At 34.5% G+C, this 18517-nt stretch overlaps 1 protein-coding gene across 4 annotated transcripts in view; it reads left to right on the forward strand.

The window, feature by feature from the left end:
* Positions 1-18517, forward strand: part of TBC1D5 (TBC1 domain family member 5) — a 328444-nt gene that overhangs the window by 16587 nt on the left and 293340 nt on the right. For all 4 annotated transcript variants that reach the window (XM_030008981.2, XM_030008982.2, XM_030008984.1 and 1 more), the window contains exon 2: positions 9746-9807. In XM_030008981.2, the coding sequence (XP_029864841.1) occupies positions 9746-9807 (62 nt within the window). The remainder of the gene's footprint in view (positions 1-9745; positions 9808-18517) is intronic.

Genomic DNA, 18517 nt, shown 5'->3' on the forward strand with positions numbered 1-18517 from the left:
TGTTGAAATCTGTTGTTAACAAGTGAAACTATGTATTCAGAATAGAGAACAGGTTACCTTCTTATTTACCTGGAAGGTAATGAAGATTGGGTAATTTTGGATGCTCTTTACTGGGGTTTTGTTGTAAAGTTTTAGGTAAGAAAGTAATCTCTTCAGGATGGGGAAAAGATAAACCTTCTTCCATGCATCCCAAGATTAATATATTAGAGTTGGTCTTAGGTAAATCAGCAATGCATGTTCTTTGATTTGAGGTTCTGTGAACAATTCCAGGCAGACATAAGTTTTCCACTCAGTGAACAAAAAGACCAGGAAGGGAAAAATCTCAGATAGTGTGGAAACACTAAGTCAACGAAACTCTTGCATGACGTAATGGTGGTGCCATTGCCAACACTTTATTTTTTTGGCTACTATTTCTGTTGCTAGAGCACTCCTGTCAGTCATGGAAGACCAGGTTCAATAAAGTCTTTTTTTGCACCAGAGAATTATCTTGTACCTGTTATCCCCTAGACTGCTGCTGGAAATTTTGGGTATGACATGCTTACAGTCTCCTGTCTAGTAAAATTTCCTGTTGTAGAAATTAGAAATTCACTGAGGCTACAAATGGAATTCAGGGGACCTACATGATGGGTGAATATCGTAATCGACAGAGAAAAGAATAAATCTCAGTGTTTTCCTGACAATGCACATTTTTATGCACAGTGAAGCAGAGATAAGAGTGAGAGCGCAAATAGCTGCTCTCAAGCAGAGGAGGGATTGGTTTCTCTGCTTTGTGTCAATCCTCAAACCACATGCACCTTAGTACAAGGAGGGTACTACCTATTTTTAGTCATGTAATGACAAGGTTCTTTTTGATTGCAAGCTGCCTTTATAGATTGAATAACAGGTATCATGATCATCACCAAACACCAATCAAACTGGAGACTAACATAAGCTGGAGTTCACATATTTATTTTCCATTCCACTGGTAATTGTAACTATAGGAAAGTGTCATATGTAGTTCATTAAACAGTTTCATTAATAATTCTAAACATAATAAAGGGAGAAATGCATCTGTATATACGTGTTTAATTGAATTAGCTTTAAAAAGCAGTGGTACAAGTATGTTTTTTTAATCATCAATTACTATAGATAGTGAAGGTTCTATATAGAAAATAATGAGGGTCCTGATTCAGAGGTGGTACAATGAAAGAGTTTTTATTTAGTTGGAACAAGTTATTTTGTTGTTTTCAGCTCACATTGGAGCCTGAAATACCTAATCTGTAATGCTTAAAGGAGAAAAAATAATAACTATTTCTTCCCCGTGTAGAAATTAGATACACAGCTGCTAATCTGAAGCATTTTACCCAATTTAAATCTTAACATGTGGAATCCTTTTCTTCTTTTATTATAAGAACTTAAATTCTGTATCTGATTCCATTAATGAATTACTAAACCTGGCTCAAACTTTTTCAGGTAACAGTTAGAAAAGAGGTGAGTGCAGTACTGTTATATCATGTAAAATATTAATTTGCCTTAATGAGAGATTTACTTTTAGTTAAAGAAATATAAACAGTGAATGTGTACAAAATATATCAACTGAGTCTTTGCCTAAAAAACCAAAAAGTTAACTTTTGGATATTCAAACTTAGTTCAAAGATGTAATTTAATGCAGGCATAATGATCTTAAGTCAGTAGTTAATGTTCTCATAATAACGTTAATTCTGTCTTCCTTCAGGTACTTTATATAGCATAGTATACTGCTATGAACCTTATTACCTGTAGGATTGACATTAATGATCATCATCTTGAAAACCTCCTGAAATCTTCACAATTGTATTTTCCAATGTCCTTTGTGTTTAGGTTGTCTTAATTAAAAAAAAAAAAAAAAAAAAGAAAAAGTAAAAGTGATGGCAAGGGACTTTGTTTTTCCTACTTAGCACGGTTTAGGTAACTTGTCTTCTAAGAATTAATAACCCAGACTTAAATGCTGCCATTTAAGTGTCTGTCAGTTGAATCTTTCCTCCCCTTTTTACTGTTTTATAGTATGCTGGCAAAATTACGGCATTTTCAGCAATTAATAATTTTTTTTCATGAAAGACTGGTATTCATCAGCCTTCTAATTTATCTGAGTAACTTAGAGGACATCGCAATGTATGACATGTGCTTTTGTCTTTTGCAGATCAGGTGTTTCTATCCTTTTATATTTAAAGGTGAAGCCCTGACTTTTACTTCACTAATAACATATTAGACTGTAAATCTAATGATCTGTTTGGGGATTTGAGTTAAAAAAGTGCTCCTGGTCTCTTGCTAGTGGATAAACCAACTTCTTATGTACAGTGCTTGCTAACAGAGGTGGCTATTTTATTGATGAATATGGAAAAAGTGTGTAGTCCAGTGCTTTGTTCCATTCCTCTAATTTATGACACCAGTAATAATGGATGATGAATGAGATATCCAAAACATTAATAAATTATCTTAAGAGGTGTACTAAATCAAAGAGGAGGAGACTAAGAAATAATCTCATATAATGCCTCCAAGAAAAGTAAGCTAATTCCAGAGTAATTTATTCAGCGATATGCAAAAACCCAGAGAAATTTGTTGAAATTGAACTGCTATAGTTAGTATGATGTTAATATAACTCAGCGTTCGAAATGTGCTATTCTAGACATTTGGATCGCCAGCTTCAGGTGGCAAGAGATGTAAAACGTACAGACTAAAATCATTCTTAAATATTTAAGTTAAAACATTGAGTTTAAGCATGTTTAAAATAAAACCCAGCAATTTTGTCCTACGTTGATGACGCTTACATCCTCTTCCCTAAATTCATCTATCCACTAACAGGGTTGAAATTTGCAGCAGTTTTCTGCTGTGGTTTGCATTCACTAACTTGATGATTCTGTGTGAAATATGCACTCATTCTAAGAGAAACTACAGCCTTTTGGGTTTTTTTTAGCAGTGAAGTTTCTAAGTTTTGTCCGTTTGGATGCCACGAGCAATAGTTCTCCCAGTGACACTGGCTATCTCAGAAGGAATCTTTTATGTTAGGAGATGCATTTGGCTGCTTATGCAGTATTCATGTGACACTTTGCTGTAGACAGGGAGCATCAAAGTAGTGGTCTAGTTTTATGCAAATGAACTATTGCCATTCTTATTAATCTGGTTCTTAATAAGTCCAGTGAAATTTAGTCACCATTATAAAATGGAGTGAGATTTAGGGAGTGAAAGTGTTACTGATGTTGGTAGAAATAAGACATCCTGGAGGTGGTGTAAGGTTTTCCATTTCACAAACTGATGCTTTGAGGTTCTATGAATGTGTTTTTTATCACACTTAGATGACCTGTGTGTGGGCTTAGATAATTTTGTCATCAAAATGAGCAATATGGTTTTTGTCCTCCCTCTGTTCTCCTTTTTTGCTATTTTCCTTCCATGCCTTGCACCTTTGCTGGGGTTTATATGGCTGTATGGACCTGATCCAGCTGATAGAGAATATATTTTTTCTTTGTTGAGGTTTTACAATGAGTTACAAAATAGTTAAATGTTTTTGGTATAGAGTTAACTAAACGTCATAAAGGCTATACTTTCTACATCAAGGACTATTGAAAGCCCTTATCCTTGATGATTTCTAATCAAATTGGATTGCCTTTGGATACAGATAGTTACCTACCTACCTAGTTGTATTAAACTTATGATCCATTGCCATGTTTATTTCTTATGTGTAAAACAGTGCAAAAGAACATCTTACTGTGCAACAGGGGCAGTATAGTAAATGGTTTTCCATATTGCATGGATCTCAACTTCATTTTTGTGACTAAGATTATGTAGTGACAGCTGGATACTAAGCCACTTGTATTGAGCTTCTGGATTTTTTTTCCCCAGTCCCCCCCTGTCATGGTCCCCATAAGAGTCTCAGTGATCCAAACCATAGTGGTCTGAGTGGTGGCATGCTATCACTGCACTTGTAATGTTTATCTTACAGCTGGACATTTTCTAGCTACGCTACTTTCTGATTTCTCAGAATGCATTTTATTGGTTGTCCTTCTACTCATAGCCTTAATTTAACCTTTAACTGTGAAATTTGTTGTAGTTGCAATTTTTTACATAAAAGTTGTCATCAGAAGGTGTCACCAGTTGCTTTCTACTTTTTGTTTCCTCTCGGTTTTTAATAAATATACTAAGTATTGTTAGTCGTATGTTGCTTCTAATCATTGATCTTTATGATAAGCAATTACCATACTTTTTAAAAATAGTGAGTTGTAAACAGTATTTTGGGTTTTTTTGTTCCACCCTTAATCTGAGCTCAGGCATCTTGTGAAAATGTTGATTTTAATTCTAACGTAAATGAATGTGCTGTATTTATGAGTTAGAGTAGGACTGCTTTGGCTCAGTCAGCCCATACTTATGCAATTGTTAAATTTGACTTGTTTTTCTCCATAGCTGATGTGACCGAGTCTGTAATTTTTAATGCTGTCATGTTTAAACATAAGTAGAGGATAGCAAGCATTTTTAGAAACTAGGAATTATATCTATTTTCTAAGTTTATGAGATCTTTACACATGAAGTATATATGTAGATTTTCTTCTCAGTGTATTTGTCTTACCTTTTATTTCCCGCTATTTTCTTTAGGCCATTTATATTGGAGTTTCACATATAACTTTAAGATCTTTACTTCACCCTTCCATTTATCTTAAGGTCTGCCTTGGCTACAAAAGTATAAACCTTATAGTCAGTCTTCAAGGTGATTAACTCGTAGCATTGCATTGTACAAAAGAAACCAGGGTCTTTCTGCATTGGTATGTGTGGTGTTAAAACTGGGTTAGCGATTACAGTGGGATGGATTTCCCCTTTCTGCAGACCCCCAGACTTTCTCATTATGTTCAGCATGAAATCAAGATCTGTTGAAGGCCAAGAAGGTGTTTACCAGTAAGCGAAAGATTGAAGAGAATTTATTTGCATTGTCAATATTTGCTATGATGCCAGACCTTAGCTTAAGGAAAATAACTATTACGAAAGCAACAGAATCCTATATATTCAGTACCTTTCTCATTATGTTCAGAAAAGTCTATTAAACAGTGTTTTAGAAGTTAAGGTGCTTGTTCATGACTGTAACACGGCTTTAAGTTTCTTCTGTCTGTGATACATCATAGGAACTTGAATCAGCATTATATATCTGAGACGAGTGCTCTAATGTCTCTGTGCTGCTTTTTGTTCTGGAGAATGTATCACAAAGTCTCATAATGGGTAAATTTAACTTGAAATTAATTAGAGCAGACAACCAAAAAGAGAATGGTAGCAGAGCTTGGAGTGTATGATGCTCACCTGGATAAAAGATGAATAGATTCAATACCTCATTCAGTTATTTATAGAAAGTAGAAAGATTCTCCATTTTGCAGAAATTGAAGTATCTGTATCGGTATTAAAATATACCAAGAAAGGGATTCGGCAGCTCTAGCTTTACCAAAATTGGAGCATAAGCCTTTACTCCAACAACAATAATTAAGGCCTAAATTGGGAGAGCCCTTCTATGGAACAAGACATAAACTGATCTTTTTGAGAGTAAGATGCAATATCCGCTCTCTTTTATATGAATATCCTTAAAGAACAACCACCATTAATTGTGTAAGATGATGATTGCACACTGTATAAACTTACAAAGTAGTCCTTCGCATGCATATCTGTGCAATTTGTAATTTTGTATTTGATGCTTCAATAAATAGGGCATCTGAAATAAAAATGTAATTGCAAAGAATACATTTTCAGCCATGTAAAAAAAAAAAAAAGGTAGCTGATTCAGTAATACGTTTTGTGATGGCAACAGAGGAATGCTTTGGCCTTAAGCATATTACTTGAGAAATAAGGATCTTAAATGTAGGGTTGTACTCTGTCATATATATGACATTTGAGGGCTTATTAGAATCACAAAGTGCACAACTAAGGTTCGTTGAAAAAGAGAAAAGAACTTAAAGTAGCAAAATGTGAATATGAAATAACTGTAAATTAATTTTTGCCCAGTCCATTCATTTAGGTGTTAATTATGTTTCATCATTTCTAATTAATAGACAATGTATTGTTTAAATAGGGTAGTAATTGTGTTTTTTAAAAATGGTAGAAAAGTGTCTCTAATTGGAATATCAAATTTTGCTACCAAAATAAAGATCCCATAGTTTGGAGTACTCTCATGTTAACGTATTATGAAGAAGTCTGCAGTGAACACTGCAAATCAATACAATGAAGGGTTAATTGTGAAAACTGACATAAGTTTTATTTTCTTATAAATCAAGAGGTTGGTAAAGTGTACGCTTACTGTTGATCATTAGAATACAAAACTATCTGTTAAAATCAATTAACATGCATATCTGATGACTGATTGTATAAATATGAAAGTCAAATAATTGTAATCGTTAACCATGGCTTCAGGTCATATGAGTTGTCAGCTCAAAAAAACTAGAGGAGAAAGAGGTTGATTTGCATATATTTAATGTGGCATGCTGTACATGTGGGAATTTGAGATAAACCTTTGCTAGTAATCTGCTTGTTTTTATCTAAAAATCGACTAGGAAACGTGGGTCATAACAGTCAAATGAGGTATGTGTTGTATTGATAGCTCTTGATTCAGTAGTTTGGGATTTAACATTTTACTATATGTTTTAATATTTTAAAAATGATTTTTTTCTTAAGAGAGAATTGAAAGAAGCTGGTTAAAAAGTTATTCAAGAAATACTCAAAGATCATACCAGGAGCATACTCAAAATTATCCTATAACTGATTGTAAGACAGAGTTACTTTTACAGTTTTAGTTGGACTTATACAATATGTATAACAAGCACTTCTTTGCTTTTTATGGTAAAAAAAAATCAGAGATATATTAAAAATTTTAATGAAGTACTGTACTGAGTCACAAAAGTATCTTTCTATGTGAAGTGGACCAAACAGATAATTTTTAATTTAATTGATCAACTGTAATAAATAGAGGGAGGTAAGTGTGGCAGAAGAATGAGGCTTCTGGCCTGGAAAGGATTTACATATTATTTAAATTCCTGAATATAATAATCCATTGCAGTATTTACTTTTTTTTTTCACTGGTAATGCAAGATAGTCTATGTAACTCATAACAATTCAAAGAATCCTTGAAATGTGAGTCAGAATATAGTGGTCAGTATCTTACATTACCTAAAATTTGGTTAAGCAAGTCTGTCCAGCCTTTTTCTTTTCCCCTGTATTTGCTCCTGAACATTAAAAAAAAAAAAAAAATATTCCTGTCCTAAATTTTGAAATATGGTAATCTCTTTCTAAAATTTCCTCTGGTTCCTATTTTCATGAGTTCCCAAAGAGAAGCAGCAGCAGTATGTGGTTTCTTTTGGTCTGATTTGTACCTGCAAACTAAGAAACTTTCTGATGATGGCAGTATCAGAAGGTGGAGAATAGAAGATCTTGTTGCTCGGTGCTTTTTACTGTGAGCCTTATTTATAATTTTGCCATTGTAAATATTTGACATTTGTTCTTGGGTATGTGATACAATCCAGTTCCTTGCATTATCACCCAAATTAACATGAGTACCAGCAAGGTGGCCTCTTTACTGTAGCACTCATCTTCTCAGTCCGGGCAGAGTACAGAATGCACGCAATTACTTGATTTCTGGTATTCTTCCTCAATGAAGTATACCTGAATGGCACTGCCTTTTGCTTTAGTCTTCTATTGACCAATCTTTTGCATCATCTGTTAAGTAAAGGCACCTGTACTGCATTTGAGGGTTGGGGGGGAAAAGGACCAGCTGGCAGAACAGAGGAATGGAATCAAATTCAGTTTCTGTCCTTTACCTCTTATGTAGGGTGGACTTTGCATTTGATTGCAAGAGAGGGAAAGGTGGCTGTATCCCAGGTCATTGGCTGGTTTTGTGTCCCTTCTTTAAATGATTTACATGTCTATTTGAGCAGGGAATTATGACCCTCTAACTTAGAAATAGTTGTGTGAGGAGGTCAGTTCTGTAACCATAGATTAGAAGCCCAAATTAAACATGAACCTAATAAAAAACTAAGTAAATTTTAGAAGGAAGGAAAAATGTGTTTTTAAGACATCGGTGACTGTAATTACAGTTTTAGCTGTACTGTAACTCTCTGGTGAAAAATCACTTTGCTACCAGAGGCTGCCAAGCTGCAGATGAAGGAAGATGATCTATGACTAAGTGGTACTTCCTAGAGAAGGTCTGATTCCAGAACCTCAGGATCATTCCTGAGCCATTGTATGTCCCAGTAATCCTCAAAATCTTCTAATGTGTTAAGGTATATACTGCTTTTACAAGGATCCATTACTTTAAAAAAGAAGGATTTAGGATGTGTATGATTTGTTTTGGGAGTGGATGGGATTCACAGATGCGGTGTGGGAATGAATGAATTGTCATTCTCAAACAGAAGTCTGGGCACTGAAAGAGAATACCTTAGCAATAAAACCAGTCTTATTTGTCCCACTTCAGAATCCTATATTGTGAGAAGAAAGTGCTTCAGATTCCTTAAAATACAGAAGTTTTTTGTACTCTTGTGTTTTGGGGCTTGCAGTGTTATTAGCTTAAAGGGGAGGTATACTTTTTCGTGATGACTATATTTAGCCAGGAGGAATAGTCCTTTTTAAAGCAAATTGAAATGAGTGTATGAGAGCGTGAAATTATCAGCAGCGCTGGTGCACATTTACATTACTTCTACATACCCTTTTGAATGACCACACAACAGAACAAGTACTTCATTTCCACTGTGTTGATTTTTGTTGACAAAACATGGCAGTCTATCCAAAGGAGGGTGTTTAGCCAAGATAAATATAAAATTTATGATTAAGCAAAGTGTTTCCTTATTATAATCCCTAAAGAGAATTTGAGACTTGTTAAATATAATGTGCCCAAGTTTTAAGAGTAAATTATCCTTTATGCTTTTAAATGCTGAAATGCAGCAACACCATCAACCATTTGAGATCTTACCAGCAGAAACAACACTGCATATTGATTTCCTTTGAACCAAGTAGCAAAAAACGTGTGCATATAAACAATATATAACCTCAAGTTTGATGTATTCATTCACTTTTACAGTCCTGTACAGAGATCATGTCAGTAGCATGGTTTATGCAACTGTCTCTCACTCTTTTGTGTGATGTGTGTTACGGAAGAAAGCAAATAAACCTTTTTGACAGAATGGAAAAAAATTGATAACACGATTACACTTATGGCACATTCTATAACTGCTATATTTACGGAATACCACTTTGAAGAAAACTATGGTGGTTGTCAATATTATTCATTAAAATAAATGGAGAATGAAAACTGATTCAGGAGATGAGTGGATTTTGACCTTTGTGGTACCATTGTTGGCATTGGAGTGCAGTGTTCTAATTAAATTGTGAATGTACTTAGATAGTGGATATTAAATGATCTCACTGTATTCTTTCAAGGACTATGAACTTCCAAAATCAAGGATAACATTAGATGTCAGCCAAGTATTTTGTCCTTCTCGTGGTTTGTCTTTACATCTGAATTAGTGCCAGTTTGCACAGATTGTGTGTCAGCTTAAATACAAGAAACAGGCCTCAGTCTGCTTGAACTCGTTCCACCAAAGACTTCTAAAAACTTTCGGTAGTCTGCAAACTGTAATGGTTGTTTCACATTAAGTTGCTTTGTAGAATTATAAAACAGCTTTTCTTGTGCTTTCAAATAAAATGTTGTCATCCGCTAATGAATGAGATACCATCTGTAATAATTAAGGTTATTCTACTTGTTTTCCCCCTGCAGCAAAACTTCTGAAGGTTTGCAGAAGACAGGAGGAGAACCACCAAGAAGGCTATTGCAGTATTGTAAGTACTGCACCCAGGAAAAAAAAGAAATATGTGAATTAAGAATGTTGTAAAGAGATTTTCATTTTGGGGGGCGAAAAATGAGCTACATAAAGGGATTACGTGTAAAATACAGAGCAGGATGTATTGTAGCAATCATGTTAATAATTTACAAGGGAAAAACTGCACACTTGTAAAATCTAAAATTGTATCCTTGTGCAGTGTAATCAGGAATTTACCAATAGCAGTGAAAAATATTTCTCTATCCACCAAAGATTGATCTAGTTTATATACATTTGTTTATTTAAAACTATCAGAATTTAGAAAATCATTGTAGTTTTGTAGGTTTGTCATTTGTTTTAGTGACTTATTGTTTAGGTTATTTTGCAGAATTATTTATTTGCTGATTTATTTATGTATTTCATTATTTATTTATTTGATTATTTAGTAAATTATTTATCTGATGAATTATTAATACATCTTCATGACATGCTTTAAATTATTTATAACTTAATTTTGAGTTTATTGCTTTTCGACGCTGCATTGTTACTGACTAGTTTTGATTTTTTTTTTTTCCTTGGTTCTTGAAAATTAAAGTACTAGCTCTAAGGCAAAAGTATATTCTTTGCAGAATCCATAGATGGTTTTCAATGAAGTAATTTACCATGTAGATACTAATTTTGTTTAGCTTTATATTGCTTAATATCACTTTTCTACTTATTTAGGTTTTGCTTCTATTATTTCATAGATGTGTCAAGATCAAATGAGTGACCTTTAAGGAGCAAAGATAAATGTTTACTTTAAAACACGTAGAAGCAGAGTAGTTCTATTTTCCCCGTAATAAGTACTATTTTATTATTCTTAAAGTTAACTTGAGATATTTTTGTCCCAATAAAATGGATATTTTTAGGTGAGACTCTTGATATTTGAACTAATATATTTAGCTTGTAATAAGAAAATAATATATTCACCTTAATAACTCATACGGAGAGTTCCTTTTTAGTGGCAAGGTTTTAAATATATGGGGAGGAACGGTGGTATCTTTAGACACATGTGGGAGAAGATACATGTCAAGGGGGGAAGGTGGGTAGTAGGGTTTTTTTGCCCCCGCCCAGTGTTTTTTGCATGTGTAGGAATTTATAAGCTCCGAAAATTTAACATGTCTGTGTTGTTGTATGTAAACTACTCTCAGGTTCTGTGTTCACAAAGAATCGTTCCTAATGTAGAACATGCTGTTGTGAAGCCTGTTTTCGCGTTGCTTTCTTTTACCAATTAAAAAGGTCTGAAATCTCATCTTTTACTCCAAAGAGGCTTGAGTGAATGTATAAAAGCAGTGTAAGGGGCCAGTTTTAGGCTTCACGTATGAGCACCAGCTCTTTGGAATTTAAAACAGATGCCTGGGATCAGAATGTGACTCAGAGTCAATTCTGACTGACGAGTTTTTCAGGACCGATGAGCCTCTTACCTGAAGTTGCTTATTTGACTTCAGTTCCCAATGAGTAACTTCTTGGGCAGTCGGAAGCCACCTTGCAGGAGAGCACTGGGACTGACAGCCCTGTTTCAGAGCTGTAATGAATAGGGCACAACAGCAGTTCCTCTGCAAAAGTGCAGTGTGCATAACGTGGCCTTTATTCTATGTTTAGTGCTTGAAATGAATTACTATATACTTTAAAGTTTCAACACAGCATGGAGAGGCTGCATTGCACATTTCAAGTTTCAGTGCTGTTGAAATACAGTAGAAATGGCCTCTGTAGACAGGTTTCACTATAGAACTTAAATTATGCATGTGTATATCCAAATTCCTTATTTTGAAATATTGAATGTATGAATATTTAATTTGTATCTTGCTTTAGTATCTTCATATGCTTGCCTTAAAGGAAGCTGTTTCCTTTGATTTATATATACATGGATAAAAATGTGTGTACAGTATGTATCAATGGTTTTTCTCTCTACGGTGTTAGATGAACAGCTTTAGATAATGACAGCTACTGATTTTTATTCTGCAGCTTGCTACCATTGTATAAAACGTAAATTTGTCGTATTTGTTCTATTAATCTTACTTGAATTTCAAATTCATTTGCTTTCCAGAAATATTTTCTTAATTACATACATTAAGAAAAGTCAAGTATGTTGCAGATCTTAACAATGCAGTATTTTTGGTCTGTGCACAGTAACAAAGCTCTGAATATTATTATTTGGGGCAGAGTTCCAATCTGGAATTTACATTTCTCCTTATTTGAATGTTTTCACTGAAGCTGAGAACTCCAGGGGAGTTCCTCAACATATACTAGTTTATGCGACATGCTCTATGAAATTTAGTACAGTCACTCTTATTTCCTTGTGTAAATGAGGTGTTATTGTTGAATAAGAGCTATTATAAGCAGTTACAAAGGTAAGTGCTGTCAATGCATTCTGCCACCAGTTTCTCAGAGTATGAAACACTTCCTGAAAGACGTGCTACTACTGTTATAGGGTAATATAACGCAGCTTATGTGTTGGCACTGAAAGTAGCTACTTCATAATGATGACAAGTGAAAGTACAGCCAAAGGTCACATTAAACAAGAGATTTCTTTCACACCTCATCCATTTTCGGATGTGGTATGAAAATAGCTTTGTTCCCTACACTTCAGTATTTTTAAAAGGAAGTTATCTTGAAATAATATTTTATGCCTTGTATATTACTTCATTCATGTTTTAAGAGATGGACTGTGGAATTCCAGCATGCTAACTTCGATGCTACAAAAGTGTTTGAAATTAGCTTAAATTTTGGGTGCAGTTAGACAACATAAGTAGTATTTTATTTTGCTACATTTTTTTTTGGTTTGCAAATTTGCTTAAAGGCATAGCTTTAGGTTCTGGAAAAAGAACTATTAATGTGCAAAGTGGTATTTATATTGATGTTGCATGACTGACTATGATTTTATTCCTTTTTGTATCTTTTAAGAAGAAAGATACAGGTTTTTTTCTGAAAATTGCGGTCTGTTGTTCAGAAATAGAAAAAGAGCGAACCTATCCATGTTGACAGACTGTTTCTTAGCTCTGTTTTAAAGAGATCCTGCCAGTAATGTGAAAGGATAATTTACGCTGTATGCTCAATCAGTTCCCCATCTTACACTGAAAGGGCCAACCAGGATGCTAAAATAAGGTGTCATTTTGAAAACGTGAATAGTCACATATTAGATAATGAAAATGAAGCTGGCTTGTTTCACAGGGGTTACTAAACAGTTAGGAGATGGTGGTTGGGAAGCCTAAATCTGGTGTATTATTGGTAGGTGTATTTCTGTTCTAATCTAACTCCATAGAAATTGCAGAAGCCATATTAAGCTCTTCTTCAATTTATTCCATACAGATAAAAGAATTTACATCTCATGAGTCATATATTTCCTGTTGTATCTTTAATACAGCCATTTTTAGTATTTTTCTTGCCTCTCTCCTCTATTGGTATGCTTAGAGAGTCTGTGTGTAGGAGCTTGTTATTTCACCCATGAGGCAAGGAGGAGTTCAAATCAATAGCAGTGTGTTGTTGACACTAAATGATGTTTCTTCTTGCCACAATAAGACTTGATTTTGTCATCCTAATGATGCTAGCTTGCTTCACAGAATAGGGATCAGCACTCTCAAAGCAAACTTTACAAGTATTAAAAAAAGTCCTTTGAATGAAATACTAGAGAAATACTCCAGTATTTGTAACCAAACACATATGTTGGTTTTGTAAAACGAATAGTCAAGTTCTGTTTCACATTGTAGGGAAGCTGCTTTGCAATGCGTTTTGGAAGTCTGTGTTAAAGGCTGTAGGATTGATCAGAGCTGACAGTGATGAAAGCATGATGTTTTAAAAAGAAATGATGCAAACATTATTTAAAATATAAGTTCACGTAAAGTATGGATCGTAGTAACACCTCAGCTAAAAAAAAAAAAAAAGAAAAAGAAAAAAACCTCAAGCTAGTAGAAATTCTGTATGTTTCACAGAAAAATCTTTGCAGCGCTGCCTAGAAAGAAGATGTCTGCAAGAGAAAAAAGGTATAGCCAGCAAGATATTACCACTCTAGGTCTGGGATTACACTCTATAGCATAGTCAAGTAGTAAGCAGTTGTTCTCGACTTGGACTAAGGATCCCACAGGGGGACAGGAGCTGGAGAAAGATGTAAATTTGAGAGGAAATAGTTTAACCATGGGAAGCAATGGTATGATGACAGGAACTTATGGGCATAATGTTGGTAGCAACAGTGGGTTATTGAGAAGCACAGGGTCTTTTGCGTTGGACATCTGAAAGCAATAGCAGAGTTGAATCATCCTATTATATTATTAAAATATCAGCCTCCTTACAACAACATATTTGTACATTCATATACATACCTTTCACTGTATGAGAGAAGTTACTTTTTTATGTGAAAAAACATTAGAAGATATTATAGCTGCATGGTTAAACATTCACATAGTAAGTTGTGAATTTTAACTTGAATATTGAACCCCAACAGCCTGTTCTATGAAAACCTTTTAACAGTAAGCAGCTTTATTACTAGCTACACACATGTAGCTTTTCTGTTCTATTTGCACTATTTTAATTAGTTTATATTTTTATGCAAAACATGGGTTCTCAGATGTTCATGGTGTAAACTGCAATCTAATATTTTTTAGTTTTACAGTATCTCCCCTTCTTATTTCTTCTATATGATTTTCATAAAGTCACCTGACATAAACTGTCCACATACCATGATGACCTTTCCTGGAGAGGAAGTACCTCCTATTTTGCAAGCAGTGAAAAAAGATCCTCATGAGAATTACAGTAACTAGTTACATTTCAGTAATGGTTGTGAGTATTATATAAACTTTAAGTGATACTTTATGGTTTTTTTGAATCCGTGTTAACTACAGAAAATGAGTAGCACCTAAAAGAAGATGACTAGCAACCTCATAAATGTAGCTCATTGAGTTTATCTACCTCAAATCCAGAAAGTTTTTGATGATTCTCCTCTGTTTTAATGAGTTAGGTCAAGTCTACATCAGGAGCACTTAGCCGGTTTATTTATAGTAGGAATACCCATCTACTTCAGATGCAACTTAATAGCAAAGTGGTAGTCACAATAGCTTAGTCTTGTTCATGCATACTTCTTCATGCCTACCAGAAAGAGCCTCTAGCATCTTGTCAGCGATACAGTGAAGATGCAAGAAGTTCAGTGAAGAAGGCTGTGCCTAGTGTGGTGACTTGTCTCTACTGAAACATGTTTTTCCTTTCAGCTGAAATTCTGATCTTGTAAACATTTGAGCGTAACTTACGACAAGCTGATAGTGGCACTGAAGTTGATGAATATATTCTCTTACAGCATTATATATAGTAAACACTAATTTTAGACTATTTTCTTTATCCCAGGCTCTTGCATTTGACATATGGTTATAGCTGGATTTAATATTCCTTACTCTGTTGTGAGGATCAACAAACGTTAAAAACATCCCATATAGTGTTTGCGAAAACAGCAAAAATATGAAATGCAAAGAACTTTGTTATTTTCCCTTTTTTAGTTTCTCCTGTGTGTATGTGTATGTTTGTGTATCTGTCATGTTTCAGTTGACCAGAGTTTTCAAAGACCCTAAGCATCTGGGATTGTCCCATTTTATCACATTTATGTCAATTCTAACATTTGATAAAAAAAGTTGGGAGGTTTTAGATTAATACTGCAAAACTTAACTTTTGTACAGTAAGCTTTAACATGAAATTCATACGATTTGTGGATTGAGGTAAACAAGAAGTAATTCCTTTGGGATAGATATAGTTGGGTCTGTACGAGTAATCTAGACACTTGATGTATAAGCTTTTTTTTGGAATTTCTTCTAAGCTGGAGCCAACAAATGAAATTGGTGCAATTATTTGACTAGATAAATTTACTTTTTTTCTGTTTCTATACAGAACTGGTTTTGTTTCTGTTCTGTGCAACTCCTCTCCATGGTACTTCTAAGCTATCTCTTCTTTAATTGGTTCAAAAGATAATTTGCTTAACACTTTCATTCACTTTCATTTTATTCATATAAAGAGTTCTATTTGCCTTGCTCTGCCTACTTGTTCTTAATAAATGCCTGCACTACCTGGGAGTGAATGTAAAAATAACTGGGGAGTGAGAAGTATATATAACCTGAAAAAAAATCTTTTGTTTCTCTTTAATCACCTAAAATCTACAGTACTACTCTTAAGACGCTTTCTTAGAGAGAGACTTTATTGTATGCATGTGTGTGCAATACATCCTTAGAACAATTAGTAAAACTATGGGCACATCTGAAGGCATATTCTGCATTTTCAGTGAAACATATTTTGAATAAGTAGCTGATCTATTGAGTAGAGTTGTCCATTGATTCTAAAGATATTTTTTTCTGTGCTCAGACAAATCAAGATGGTAATCATTTATAATTTCTTGCCTTCATGAAAAGGAGTGATGAATAATATGATTGGAAGGAATGCATGAGTCATGAAATGGGGAGCTGGGCAATCATGGAAAAATTCACTTTAAAAACTCTCTTCTGCTTACCAGGATCCATAATGTGAGTTCAGTTTTCTGTAACATAATCCAGAAATTACGATGGTAGAGGTTTTAATGAAATCCTTGGATGGATGAACAACAACTCTCTTAAGTCGATTCGAACATTGGTTAGTGGGTTATAAAAAGGAGTTCTTTAACTTTCAGCTAAAGGTGATCGTGGATACAATGATCAGAGGACATTCTCTGTTCTGACCCTGATGTGAATGTGAAAATAAAATGTCTTAAAATGTACCATAGTTAATATGGAATGAATGTGTAGACCCTCTGGTCCTGAAACTCTGCACTACTATATAACAGCTTTTAAAAGCTGTTAAAATATTGATAACTTGGTAGAGCACTTCAGAAACTCTTCATTCTATTTCAGATGTAGATCTACATAGCCAGTCAGCATATGTACTCTTTTTCTTGTGTGTACAACTACACATAAAAGAATAAAACCAAGTATTGTTACTAAATAAATGGTTTAATTTGTCATAGTTTCACCCACAAAAAAACCCCTATCGGTTTTCAGCTTTTCTCCCATACTAAAATCATCAAGGATGTATTAAAAAATGGCTCAGTAGAATCAAGCACCAACTCCGTGTCCCAGGCAAGACTCCCATAACCAGCTGTTGTTCTCCCTGCAGTGACCTGGGCTAGGCAGCCTAGCATCTGCCTCTGTTTTCTTTTCAGTGACCCAAGCCAGATTTCTTCAAAGCCTATTGCTGATGTTTTCCCTGCAGTCACTCATGCTAATTTCTTTTACATGCTACAGCTGTTTTTGAAAGATCACTTCCCTCTTTCTTTTCTGACTTACTCTTTCTGTAAATTTAAAGTAGGGATTTTTAAAATTACTGGGTAATGTTGGCCATAGGACTGTTCTGGTTGTCTTGCTTTAAGGCATATGTCAGCACTACAGAAAAAGGGCAAATTAGATTCACTTTCCAAAGGAAAGCCCAGTCTTGCCTGTGGTTCTTACGGACAAAGAATCCTGATCTTGAACTGAGTTAATTGCATTCATTTGATTTGTTGAGAATCAAGGTGAAGCTGTTCTGTTGGTGGTGGCTTGGGACAGGACAGAGTTCAGAAACATTCAGAAACAAAAAGGAAGATATTTTGCTCTGGGAACTAACAGTATGAAAAAACTACGTGGCAAAATGCTCTAAATGAGAATAAAAAGCTATTAATGATATAAACCTATTAATTATAGGATTAAGCTGACCTCGGGAAGGCAATATTGCTAAATAGTTAAATGCAAAACAGTAAAGTGTAAGTTTGCCATTTGGGGGGAGATACAGCTCAACTTTCACAATCATTGCTAATGGAAATTATGGAGAATCTTTTAGAAAGGCTATTTTTTTTTTTTAAGGTAAAAACAAAAGTCTATTTTCTTCTTTTTTTTCTGTAAGACATTCAAATATTAAAGTGAGACAGAGGTTCTTGATTCTTTGCACATTTTATAGTGACTATATTATAGGAGAGATTGTGCACCTTGCTTTCAATTTGCAGTCTTAAAAATTCCTTTGGCAACTCCGAAACAGTTTATGTGAGCAAGTGATTAAAAAAAAAAAATACTCTGGCTACTACTGAGCGACTAGAATTTGCCCTAGCTGAAAATGCAAATGATATGCATAATATGAACATTTTACCCTTTCTAGATCAACATGAAGTGCTTTTTCAGTCATCTTTGTTCTAGGACAACTAGTCTATTATTTGAATAAATACTGCTCTACGATATAAATTGAAGCATCGTAAGGATGATTGATTGGGAGGATCACTTCAGAAATTGAAGAAGGTAGCCTTGCTAAGCCCCCTTCCCTAGCCATGTGTTCTCACCACTTTTATGCAGGCTGCTGCTTGTGCATCCATGCATTCTTTTGCTATGTTAGTTTTAGTCTTTATTAATTTTCTGATCTGACTACATTAATGCTAGTGCTAGTTCAAGGAGGGGGTGAGAAAAAGACAGTTGAAGAGGTTAGGAGGCAGTCATGAAGCAGTACTGTGAGCCAGTGCCTAGGTATGGCGTTAAAAGATACTGCTGCCAGGTACATAAAGCGCATGGGGTAATAATCGTTTATAGTCTCTGAAGTTTGTCTCGCTGTATTTTGCAACAGCAGGAGTGCAAATTATGACATGTTTGGTTACTTTTAACTCTGATTTACTCATTTTGACTTTTGTTGATCTTCTTCAGGAAGTACAACATCATTTTAAAGACTCTTAA

Source organism: Aquila chrysaetos, chromosome 3 (genome assembly GCF_900496995.4).
Source record: "Aquila chrysaetos chrysaetos chromosome 3, bAquChr1.4, whole genome shotgun sequence".
Taxonomy (NCBI): domain Eukaryota; kingdom Metazoa; phylum Chordata; class Aves; order Accipitriformes; family Accipitridae; genus Aquila; species Aquila chrysaetos.